The sequence below is a fragment of the Zingiber officinale genome, chromosome 3A, assembly GCF_018446385.1.
Source record: "Zingiber officinale cultivar Zhangliang chromosome 3A, Zo_v1.1, whole genome shotgun sequence".
Taxonomy (NCBI): Eukaryota; Viridiplantae; Streptophyta; class Magnoliopsida; order Zingiberales; family Zingiberaceae; genus Zingiber; species Zingiber officinale.
This window is the reverse complement of record NC_055990.1, coordinates 13,146,153-13,159,202: the sequence shown is the minus strand read 5'-3', so window position 1 is coordinate 13,159,202 and position 13,050 is coordinate 13,146,153. Positions and strand designations below refer to the sequence as shown.

Below are 13,050 nucleotides of genomic sequence, written 5' to 3'. Positions count from 1 at the left end.
AGCACTAATTCTTTGCCTGATCAAACTGAAAATTCTACTCAAGTTCAAAAACTTGAGGAAGAAAATTCTAGTTTGAAAAATCAGGTAAAAGATTTAAAAATTACTTTAGAAAAGTTTTCTCGGGGCTCCAAGAATTTGGACCTAATTCTTGGAACACAAAGAGCCATTTACAACAAAACGGGGCTGGGATATAAAAGTAAAAAGAAATATAGATCTTATCTATCCTTAATAAACAAACAAAATTGTAAATCAGTCCAAGCATGGGTCCCCAAGTCTAAATTGATCAATCAAGTTGGACTTGGCCAATACTGGGTTCCGAAGGATCAAATACACTACCTCGAAAGACCATACCGAGGATATGATCCAGGGGGAGCTAACAGAAAAACAATATTAAGAACATAATTCAATTAAAATTTGAAATTAAATTTAAAAATTAAAAATCCAAGTAAAAATTCGAAATTAAATTTAAAAATTTAAAATTCAAGTAAAAATTCGAAATTAAATTAAAAATTAAAAATTCAAGTAAAAATTTGAAATTAAACCCAAAATTTAACATAAATCAAAGAAAAATAGAAGGAGGATCCAGAATAGCTGGCACCTCCGAAACTTATCTACCCGACTGGGTAACCGAACTTCAACTACCCGAAATGGGTAAACAAGAGTAGACTACCCGGTAGGGTAATTAAGGTTAGATTAAAACGGGATATGTTTAACTTAAATTACAGTACTCACTACAACAAAATCCCTCATAGACATCAGTGGAACAACAACGGTTTTAGGCTAAAACCGATGTCTTTGAGTATTTTACACCGATTTTTCTAAAAGCCGGTGTCTATGAGCGCAAATTTTAGCTCATAGACATCGGTTTTTTAGGCGATGTCTATGAGCGCCCTTTTTTTCGTTAATAGACACCGATTTTAACATCGGTTTTTAAAATCCGATGTTAATAAACCCAAATAAAATATTTTAATTTTCCCCACAAGCCAAAATCTGCACACTGTGAATTCCCTCCAAACCTAAATCTTTATCCCGCCCCTTCCTCCGCGCGATCATCTCTCTCGCGTAAACCTAAACCTAAAGCCTCGGACCATCCGACCATCTCTCTCGTGTGGGTCCCTTTCTGAAGAAGCATCTCATCTCTCTCCCTGTTTCCGCTCGCTCGCTCTCCTGGCGAGATCTCTCCAGCCTCCTTTCTCTTCTCCGATATCCAGCTATGGATCTGGTGGCCCCAATCGCCGTGCTCCTCGTCGCCACGGCGGTGACCTTGGGGACGGAGGCCTCGATCCACACCTACGACCTCGAGCCCTTCAGGGAGGTAGGGAACGCGCTCCTCCTCTCCGGCGGCAGCGAGGGCATCGTCGCGTCCCGCCTGGACGCCCTTGGTCCCCTACGGATCCGAGATGGTCGGGCTTACATCAAGTAACTACTTTATTTCTTTATTCTTCAGCTGCTTCGTGACTTGGTTTTTTCTCGTGGTTTTTTCACCACTCCCAAAGGCCACATCGCACCCTTAGCCAGTGATATCGTAGGCCAGTCTCTTCTCCCAGCCGCCCTCCGTCGATACAGGTCAGGCCTCTCTTCTCGCGACCTCTGGTCTGCCGATCTTCACCCATGACGGTCGGCCGGTGCCACCACGCCACTATCTTCTCAGTGGACAATGCCCACGACAACCCTTCATCTCCGGCGCATCGTCCCATGGCTAAGGCTCCTGTCGGCGGTACAAGAAGGGGAAGGCAAGTATATTTCCTTTTAGGTATTGATGAGTGCTTCTTTTCGTAAGCTAGCAGGAAGATTCAAAGGTTGTCCCTGGTTCTGCGCAAGGGTTTTGTTCGATCTCTTGATCCGGATTTGGGTGATTGTGTTTGGTTTTCGGTGATGACTTTGTGTTTTTGAATTAGTTTTGATTTTGTGGAATGGATTCCGGGAGAAAGTTAACTAATTTTGTTTTCTTGCCTTGTTCTTCAAGAAGATTTCTAAATGTGGAATGGTTGTGGTTTCAGTGAAATTATGTTTTCCTCAAGCTATTTGAGATGCAGTGAACCAGATTTTGGTGGTGGTGTTCTGGTTTTATTTTTGTGATCTTGTCTTGAGAGGATTTGACTCTTGGGATTGATTTAGATGGAGGTGCAATAGCTTTGTATTGAGTTCTTGCTCTTGTGATGTTTTTTTTTCTAATTCTCGGGGCTTATTCGAGGGTGTGCTTAGTTCTGCTTCGGGTTTTAATGCAGAATGGGGGAGTGGAACTTGAGTTCTAATGTGTTCTAGTTTCCTTCCATAGCTTTGGATTTCTTCTTAGAAGTTTTTCTTGAGTTGAATTCAAAGTTGTGTTCGTCACCACATGCTAGATAAATTTTGTTGGGCATATTTGGTAGATTGTAGATCTGTTTCCATTATAAATCTCGTTTTTCAATATAGCTGTGAAATTTGGAATATATTTAAAGGTGGTGAAGTGATTCCGATGTTATTCTTACCTTGATGAGATGGCTATTTGAGATGCAGTGGACTAGATTCTGGTGGTGGTGTTCTGGTTTTATTTTTGTGATCTTGTCTTGAGAGGATTCAGCTCTTGGGATTGATATAGATGGAGGTGCAATGAATTTGCATTGAGTTCTTGCTCTTATGATGTTTTTTTTATGATTCTCGAGGCTGATTTGAGGGTGTGCTTAGTTATGTTTTGGGTTTTGACACCTGGGGTTGGCTCCGGATATTCTAGACAGATTCAGGATTTGAAGTTCGCATTTGATGAAGTTCTTCTTCTACAGTTTGGTTTCAGAATTGTGTTATGAATTTGGTGAGTCTTTGAATGGGTTTCAATGTGGAATTTATTTCTCCTTGATGTTGAATTTCTGGCCAAAAGTTGGTGAGTTATTGAATGGGTTTCAATGTGGGATTTGCTTCTCCTTGATGTGGAATTTCTAGTTAGAATTTGGTAAGTTCCTGGTATTTGCTCATCTTGGCTCCTCTTGCTTATGTGTAAGATATATGACTACAAATTGAATGTTTTTAAACTCATCTCATGGTTGTAGGAATCGAAGACCCAGCTTCTCATTTGGTGTCATGCTAAAAATATTCATTCTTGCTATGTTGGGTATAACAATTCAGCAAAATGTATACTACGTTGGACTCCATCTCATTTCTCCAAGTGTTGCCAGTGCCTTGGGCAATGTCATTCCTGCTTTTACTTTCTTATTGGCAATTGTACTGAGGTTGATTCAGATATTAATTCCAAGTAATTTTACAGTGAATTTAGTTCATTCAAATATCATTCTATATTTGGTCTTTTTTTGCTCAGGATGGAAAAGCTCAACTTGAAGACTGTAAGAGGGAGGGCCAAGCTTGCAGGGGCCATCTTCTGCATCACTGGTTCCCTGATCTTCACATTTTGGAAAGGTCATTTTGTTGGGGGCCTTTGTTACTTCACCTATGATCCAACTTCATTTCGAAAGTCCTGAGAAAGGCGATGCCTGGCTTAAAGGCTCTGCTCTTATGCTATTCGGCTATTTTGCATGCAGTGTATCACTTGTTCTTCAAGTATTGCGTCAATGGTGTCCCTTGTGTTATCACATGTATCGCTTTTGATGTAAAAAGAATGTTTGGGTATTTTATGGATATTGTTGTAAGAAGATTATTTATATAATTTGTGAATATTTTTGTATTTTATGGATATTATTGAATGAAAAATATTTGTACAATTTGTGAATATTTGTGTATTTTTTTTTGTTATTGTCGGTTTTAAAATCAAATCTGTGCTGTTAAAATATATACATATTACATTGGTTTTCCACCGATGTAAAACCGGTGTTATAAAGTAATATTACATCGGTTTTACACCGTTGATGAAACGGTGTCGTTAAGTGATACTATACCGGTTAATAACCGATTTGAAGACCGGTGTCGTTAAGTGATACTACACCGATTTTAACCCGATGTCTAAAATGGCAGACTTTTAACATCGGCTTCATAGACATCGGTCGAAAATCAAATAGACACCGGTGGAAAACCGATGTCTATGAGCGATTTTGTTGTAGTGACTGGTGAATTTTTTGGATGATAGTACGTTAGGGAAGCTTGGGCATCGCATGTCTAGGAAGATATGGCTTCGACCTGGTGCATTTAGCCAAGTGGAACTGACCGAAGCTACCCTTAAATGGATCCTAACTAGTTAGACCAAGGTTTAGTATTAAATTCAATGGGTAGGACTATTTGGAAACCTCGAAGGCATGGTTACTTTAATGAGTTCCTTGTGACTCACCACAGCCCAGAAGTTTATTCAAAAAATGCTTACTTGTTGAACCCAAAGCTAAACCTAAATCTAACACAAAGTTAAACCTTACCCTAAAATTCAACGATAATTCATCTCACAACAATTATAGGGTTCCCTTATTGAAAATTTAGATCGGGTGAGATGACTAAGAAATTAAAAAAATGACTTGACTTAAATTAATTAACTCAATTAAATTAAATCATCTTCAAATTAATTATCTTAAATTATCTTCAAATTAATTAACACAAAATGATTTCAAACTTAATTATTTTAAAAACATAAATTTCAAAATTATTTTAAAAACTTAAATTTCAAAATTATTTTAAAAACTTAAATTTCAAAATTATTTAATATATATATATATATATATATATATATATATATATATATATATATATATATTTACTCTAAAACCATATATAAAATTATTAAACTTTAAAATTATCTTACTCCAAAAACAACTAACTTTATCCTGGTTAAAATTATATCATAGGCTTAAGTACTTGCTGAATTACTTCAAATAAGCTATCTTTAAATCCATTAAGAACCAATTCAAACTACTTCATGTGTAGGAATTAGAACAATGGATGTTGGATAGTGGATGCTCTAGACATATGACTGGAGATAAGTTGAAGTTTACTAAACTCAAGTATAAGAAGTTAGGATCGGTTGCATTCGGCAACGACGGAAAACTTAAAGTAATCGGAAAATGCAATATTGAACTTAGTTCCGATTTCATTATTCGAAATGTCTTATTGGTTGAAAATTTTAACTTTAATTTACTAAGCATAAATCAATTATGTGACAGCGGATATCTAGTCAATTTTGACAAATCTGGATGTCTAGTTAAAAACATTGAAAACCCTGAAATTAAACTTAAGGGACTTAGAAAGAATAACATCTACACAATTGACTTATCATTATCCTCAATAAAGTGTCTATTGACACAACAAGAGGAAACTCAACTGTGGCACAGAAGGCTGAGTCACACTCACACCAGACTCATTTCAAAAATGAGTCACAATGGTCTAGTTAAAGGCATACCCAAATTAAAATTCATTGAAAACTCAATCTGTGATGCGTGTCAAAAAGGAAAACAAACCAAGTCAATTCACAAATCAACCAATCTAGAAAGAACCAACACCATACTCGAGGTCCTTCATATTGACCTATTTGACTCACATGGAGCCAAGTCACTAAGCAAGAATCAATATTGCTTGATAATAATTGATGACTACTCTAGGTACACTTGGGTAAAATTTCTAAAAACAAAAGATGAAACCTATGAAATATTTAGTAATTTTTGCAAAGTAACGGAAAATGAAAAAGATACTAAAATTAAAAGAATAAGAAGTGATCACGGAGGGGAATTTGAAAATCATAGGTTCACCCAATTTTGTAAAATAAATGGATACCAACATGAGTTTTCATGTCCTAGAACCCCCCCAACAAAATGGACTAGTGGAACGTAAAAATAGAACATTACAAGAAGCAGCTAGGACTATGTTAAACGAATATCACTTAAATCATCAATTTTGGGCTGAAGCGATAAATACTGCAAATTATATTCAAAACAGAATTTTAATTAATAAATTTCACAATAAAACACCATATGAACTCTACTATCATAAAATTCTCAATCTAAACTATCTAAAAGTATTTGGGTGTAAAGTTCACATTTTAAATACTAAAAATTACTTAGGAAAATTTACACCCAAGTCTAACCAAGGAATATTCTTAGGATACTCCTCTACCAGCAGGGCCTTTAGAGTATATAATCAAAATACCTCGAAAGTTGAAGAAACAACTAATGTAATATTTGATGAAGAAAACAACTCACCTTATATAAATGAAAATATTGACATTAATCCAAAAACTATAGACGATGAGGAAATCCAACCAAATCTTAATAAGTCAGAAGAACCAGTTACTGACTCACAAATAAGACCACCTAGAGTAAGTACCTCTCACCCACCTGATCAAATTTTGGATGACCCAAACCTAGGAGTCAGAACTAGATCATCCTATAGAAACCTTAGTCAGATTGCCCTTATTTCCAAAATTGAACCTAAAACTATAGAAGAAGCCCTGCCTGATCCAGACTGGATCATTGCAATGCAGGAAGAATTAGTCCAATTTGAGAGAAACCAAGTCTGAGGCCTTGTAGCTAAACCCATAGATAAATCAATAATAGACACCAAATGGGTTTTTAGGAACAAGTTGAATGATCACGGTGACATAATAAGAAACAAAGCAAGGTTAGTAGCCAAAGGGTTTAGTCAAGTCAAAGGCTTAGACTATGATGAAACCTATGCTCCAGTAGCTAGACTCGAGTCCATTAGGATGTTATTAGCCTATGCAGCAAATAAAGGATTCAAATTGTACCAAATGGACGTTAAGTCAGCATTCTTAAATGGTTTTATCAAGGAAGAGGTCTACGTAAGCCAACCTCCAGGGTTTGAAGACATAGACTACCCTAATCACGTACTTAAATTAAAAAAGGCACTATATGGACTAAAACAAGCCCCTGGAGCATGGTATGAAAGATTATCTAATTATTTAATATCCAAAGAATTTAATCAAGGACAAATCGATCCGACGTTGTTCGTAAAAACTATAGGAAAAGACATCTTTATAGCCCAAATCTATGTTGACGACATAATCTTTGGCTCAACTAATTCAAAATTCTTAAAAGAATTTGTCAAATTAATGGAAAGTGAATTTGAAATGAGTATGGTTGGAGAACTTAATTTCTTCTTAGACTTACAAATTAAACAAAATAAAGATGGAATCTACATTTATCAAACTAAATATGCTAAAGAGTTAGTTAAAAAATTCTGTATGGAAAATTCAAAAATTATAAATACTCCAATGGCAACCAACATAAACATTGACTCTGACCCTGAAGGAAAACCAATTGACCCAAAATACTATAGGAGTGCCATAGGTAGCTTACTTTACCTAACTGCAAGTCGACCCGACATATTGTTTGCAGTAGGTATGTGCGCAAGATACCAATCATGTGCAAAAGAGTCACACCTATCATACGTTAAAAGAATACTTAGGTATATTAAAGGAACTCTAAATGTAGGACGTTGGTATCCTAGAATTTGCACCTTTGACCTTTATGGTTATTCTGATTCAGACTATGCCGGGTGCAAGTTAGACAGAAAAAGTACAAGTGGTAGCTGCCAGATTCTAGGTCAGTGCCTAGTAAGTTGGTCAAGCAGAAAGCAACATTGTATTGCTCTATCCACCACGGAAGCTGAATACATAGCTCTAGGAGAATGTGCATCTCAACTGCTGTGGATGATGCATACGTTAAAAGACTATCAACTAGACTATAAAAATACAAAAATCTTTATTGATAATATCAGCTCGATTAATCTGACCAAAAATCCTATTCACCATTCTAGGACCAAACACATAGAGGTAAAACACCACTTTGTAAGGGATCATGTAGCTAAAGGTGAAATTGCACTCAACCATGTTGAGTCCAAATCAAACCTAGCTGACATCTTTACAAAACCTTTACCTGAACTTGAGTTCAGTGCACTTAGAAGGCAAATAGGAATGTGTTGGGTAGAGTAGGCGCCTAATTTTGCTTAATTATCTTGTTTCTTTTCAAATTATAGGAAAAACATATTTCAAAAATTCCAATTTATTAGATTTTTCAAAAGTTGGCTTAGCCTAAGCTGAATCGCTAGAAATCATGCTCCCCTAGACTTAAACCAGAGCATCTCACAAACACCTAGGTATACCTTGATTGTGCTTGAAAAACATAGAATGGTGTGAGATGCAAAGGGTACTGCCTGGACTCAAGAATGCTTATATCTGTGCATCAATATGAGTCTGGGCTTTAAACACGCAATATACATCAATCAAGTCAAGTCTTCCAGCTCTAGTCAAAACTACTGGACCAAATTGACTTAACTTGACTAACCATGTGAAAGTTGTTGCTCTGTAGGCAATCAGCAAGTAGCTAAAGGTTAGACAGCTGGTAAAGAATACTTAATTTTATAGTTAAACATGTCTGCTCTTTAGGGCTCTGATGCGCATTAATTAAACTTGAATCATGCTTGGACTTAAGGACAATCTAAACTAAACATTTAGCTACTCCCTCTTTGCTAAAAAACCTTTTTACCTAAATATTTTTAAATATGAGAATGTTTTTCTATTACTTAAAAACCTTTAGCTAAACTCTTACATCTTTTTCAAAATTCACCATTTAGGACTCCTTCAAAATTCAACTAAAGTATTTGCAAAAAGCTTAGTCAAGTGATTTTTATTCAACCATTTTAGCAAATACTTTCAAACTTAGTCAATTTTAAGAATAGTTTATTAAAAAATCTAAGTACTTATAATCTTTTAAAGTTGTCTTTCAGCGACTTAAAATCTTTTGTAATTAAACTAAGTCGATTTTTTAAAAAGAATTTTTTTTTATTTTTATCTCACTTAGCTAAAAGATCAAAACAATGAAAATTAGTATAACAAAACTAAGTGTTATAAAAGTGATGAATCAGTTTCTTAAGTGTAACGTCCGAAAATTCTCAAAATTATTTTAGAAATATTCTATGATTTTTCTGGAATTTTAGAGTATTTTTATGGAATTTTACGAGTAGCAAAAATAAATAGAAAACGAAAATGGCCTAAGCAGGAATTGAACCTGAGACCTATGGTTTACAGATAATGCTAATAACCAGTTGAACCCAGCAGGGTCGTGCTGAAAGGAAAGGGAACCAATAATATTTATATCTAAGTTGGGACCTATTAGCCACTTAATATAAATAGGAAAATAATTAAGTGAGGTTTATTTTTAATGCAAGTTTTCTTTTCTCTTGAAACCTCACCCGCCGACCCTTCCCCTTCCTCCTTCTCTCGGCGCACCAAGCCCTAGGACTAGGGTTCCATCCCAAAGGCTCCAAGAACACTTTCCAGCGACGACTCCGGTACGAGGATGCTCTACTCCGCGAGGGGAACGTGTAGACGCGAGAGGATTGTCGAAGGGATCGTCTCCACCGGGAAACTAGCGACTAGAATCGTAAGAAATCTAGCATAGAAGGTAAGAAACCCCTCACATGCAGTATAAGTAGCTTCCGTATGATTGCATGCTCTTAATTTTAGCTAAATGCAGTTTTGTCGACATTTAGGGTGTGTTTAACCCTCCTCACAGATTTAGGGATTTGTCGAGCACCTCTAGATGGACTGGACACGTTTTTCCCCTTTCAGTTGGAGGTTTTGACGTTGTCGGGTGCCTAGGGGTGATCTCCCTAATAGAGAGGAGAGTTGACGTACACCACGTGTTCGATAAAATGACTAGTATAGTTTAGACAGTTCAACAGCTGAGTTAAATGCAACAGAAGCGTTTGAATTAGTATAGTAGTCTTGCTTCAGCTTTTACAGGACTAGATGTCCAATGGGTGGGCTCCCACAGTCGCCTCTAGGTTCAGACAACCTAGCTCTAGGTTCAGATAACCTAGAAATAGCAAGATAAGTAGTAATTAGTTATATTCAGTATTTTACTTTTTCAGTGGCACTGTACTGGATTAGATATCCATTGGGTTGGGCTCCCACAGTCGTCCTTAGGTTCAGATAACCTAGTAACCTTACTAAATTCGGAACTTGCAAACCCAGGTCTAGTTAGGGATGTTTGCACAGCAAGTACAGTTGTCGGGCCCAAACATCAGCATGATTATTATTTTAATCTACTATGTATATAGTTTTCAAACCTCACAATCCGTTATGTGAACATGGTTTAAAAATCAGAATTTGCTTTGTTTAGTTCAGTTCATGCTTTAGCTCAGCTTTTCCCTATGATGTTGTATGATAGCTCTACGTTTCAGCTTTTGTTATACATACTTTAGATGACAGTATGCCATGACTAGTTTTGCTTCTATGTATGTATGCCATGCCATGTTTTCCATGTTCAACATATGTTTTAAACAACATGTTTTAAAAGCATTATCAGCATCGTATGCATGTTTTGTGAGGTAGATGGTTTCTTACTAGGCTCTCAAGCTTACATATACTACTTTCCTTATACTGCAGATAAAGGTAAAGGAAAGATGGACTAGCGGAGGCTGGAGGACAATGCTACGAAGATGTGTGTGGAAGGAACCTGGAACGAAGATCTTAGGAAATTTCAGCAAACTTTGTTTAAGCTTTAGAACCCTTTTAACCTTTTATTATTATGCACCTTAGCATGTTGAAGGTTATGAATTAGTTAATCTTGCTCTTTATCATGTTTAGAACTGGAGTTATTCGATGTTATAGTGTTTATAGTCATGTTAGAACTCATGCATGTGATTTTGGCATGAAGCAGTGTTGAAATAGTGCTGAAATCAGACTTTGGGCACAAAATAAGAAACTCGAATCGATCTGTCGATCGATTCAAGAGTCTCAATCGATCGATGGATCGACTGGGCAACCTGGCTCGCGAACAATAGGCCTCTAGATCGATCAGCCGATCGATCCAGCAAATTCTGTCAGGAACAGAAGGCTCTAGGATCGATTGGCCAGTCTGGATCGATCAGCCGATCTATCCAGAATATCGCCCGAGCACAGTAGCGTGCTGGATCGATCGCTGGATCGATCCATCTCTAGCCCTGCATATAGTAGCCATCTAGATCGATCACTGGATCGATCCAACCATCCCAATCGATCCGTGGATCGATTGGAAGGCCTGGAATTGCTGGGAAGCCTTTAGCTCAGTTCCTTGACCATGGGGGAGGTGAAATATGTTATGACTAGAAAAATAACACCCCGTAGCATGTATAGAATCAAGAAAAGATAATAGTTTAGCAAAATATTATTTAGTACAGCTTCCGCAATTTGCATTAATAATGGTCAGGGATCAGTCTAGCACAGCATTACGTAACGATCGGCCTTACAGCCTAGTCAGTAGAAGGCGGGTCGTTACAGAGTGGTATCAGAGCAGTGTTCCATACTTCCTACACACACATCAGCATTGAACCTACAGCTTCCAAGTAAGAACATCCCTCACTTTCTCTATGTTTATTGTTTTCATGTTAGATATAACTAAAGCATGCTTGTTTATGATAGTATTAGTTTGATAACAATAGATATGCAATTATGGTTGTATTAGTCATGTATGTCCTCTATGTCTCTAGAAATGGCACGAGGACGCCCAGCTAAGAGGGCACCAGCTACTGAGCCCCAGCATGAGGCAGGTATTTCAGTGCCTCCTCCAGACCTTACAGCATTGGTGGCTCAGTTATAGTTGCAGCTAGCTGAACAGCAACAGGAAATAGCCACCTTAAAGGCTAATCAGCAGAATACTCCCACAGTAACCCCAGAACCGAACTTAACAACACCAGTAGTCTTAGAGGTTCCCTCAGTCCAGCCTACAGCACCAGTAGCCCCAGCAACAGAGGCAAAGAAAGAAGCCTATCTGATCCAGTGGCAGAGAGTCAAGCCAGAGAATTTCTCAGGCACCAGCGAACCATGGGATGCTCAGTCCTGGTTCAAGACACTGGAGAGTACGATGGAGCTTCTGGACTGGCCAGAACATGAGAAGGTGAAGTGCGCCTCCTTCTGCCTAGTAGGAGATGCACGCATGTAGTGGGAGAGAATCAAGGCGAAGCGCCAAGTAAACCAGATGGCATGGGCCGACTTCGAGAAGGAATTCTTTGAAGAGTTCTTTCAAATGCGGGTCACAAACCGCCACTACGACGAGTTCACTGAATTTCGCCAGGGCAACCTTCCAGTTGAGGAAGCCATGAAGAAATTCAACAGGCTGGCTCATCTATGCCCTGAATTAATCAGCACCGAAAAGGAACGAGTCTGGTTGATTCTCAAGATGTTAAGGCCGGAAATAGCAATGAACGAGGCTGGCGCCATTCACAGGCAGCAGACCACTGAAGAACTGATTAGCAGTGCTCTGACCACCGAGCACTACCAGAACAGCATCAAGCAGCAGAAACAGGTCCTCTCAGAGTCTAAGGGCCAAGGAGGCTCAGGTACTCAGAAACACCAGGGCCATAGCTCCCACGGCTCTAACTGGAGAGGGAACTCTAGCAACAAGCGTAAACCAGGGAGTTACCCTAAAGGAGGACCAGCCAGTAAACAGCCCAGCCATCCCAAGTGTGCTACTTGTGGGAAATTTCACCCAGGGGTTTGTCGCAAGGGCACACGAGGATGCTTCGAGTGTGGACAAGAAGGACATATGGCTAAGCAATGTCCGAACAAGACCAGTTTTCCTCCGCCACAACCAATTCAGTACGGAGGCCAGCTAGCTCAATTACACCAGATGGAAGCTGCTTTAGATGGTCCACTCATCAGTCAGGGCAGACTAGAGGCCCCCTCAGCTATGACGAACGTGAGGATCTACTCACTAACTAGAGAAGACGTAGCGAATGCCTCGACAGTTGTTACAGGTCAGATCAGTATTTTACAGCAAAGTACAACTATCTTATTCGATACTGGGGCAACCCATTCTTATATATCCAGGGCATTCATCGAAAAACTAGCAATCCCTCCAGAGGAACTCAGTGGTCAATTCTTGACGACCTTACCTTCAGGAGAAATTATGGCATCCACGCACTAGCTCAGGGCAGTGCCAGTCATTATAGCAACCAGAGAACTCTTTTGTGATCTGATAGTGCTAAATATGACTGATTACGATGTCATCTTTGAAATGGACTTCTTAATCAAATACGGTGCCTCCATCGAGTGCCGTAAACAGAAAGTCGTATTCCAACCCAAAGCAGAAGCACAGTTTGAATTCATCGGGGGACCCAAGAGAAAGGCCAAGAAGTTTCTCTCAG

The 13,050-nt window shown here is 38.4% G+C and overlaps 1 protein-coding gene across 1 annotated transcript; it reads left to right on the top strand.

The window, feature by feature from the left end:
* The first annotated feature begins 2,423 nt into the window (after nt 1-2,423).
* Nucleotides 2,424-3,523, top strand: LOC122053563 (WAT1-related protein At2g40900-like). Its single transcript, XM_042615596.1, has 3 exons — nt 2,424-2,929; nt 3,027-3,206; nt 3,293-3,523. Exons 1-3 carry the CDS (start codon nt 2,883-2,885, stop codon nt 3,450-3,452), a joined length of 387 nt encoding a protein of 128 aa, XP_042471530.1. The 5' UTR covers nt 2,424-2,882; the 3' UTR covers nt 3,453-3,523.
* Nucleotides 3,524-13,050: the final 9,527 nt, after the last annotated feature.

Excerpts from the sequence above, each read along its gene's own strand:
- LOC122053563 (XM_042615596.1), top strand. The coding sequence starts at position 2,883 with ATGTGGGATTTGCTTCTCCTTGATGTGGAATTTCTAGTTAGAATTTG. Across the intron at positions 2,930-3,026 it reads GAATTTCTAGTTAGAATTTG|GAATCGAAGACCCAGCTTCT; the intron begins GTAAGTTCCTGG and ends TCATGGTTGTAG. Across the intron at positions 3,207-3,292 it reads TTATTGGCAATTGTACTGAG|GATGGAAAAGCTCAACTTGA; the intron begins GTTGATTCAGAT and ends TTTTTTGCTCAG.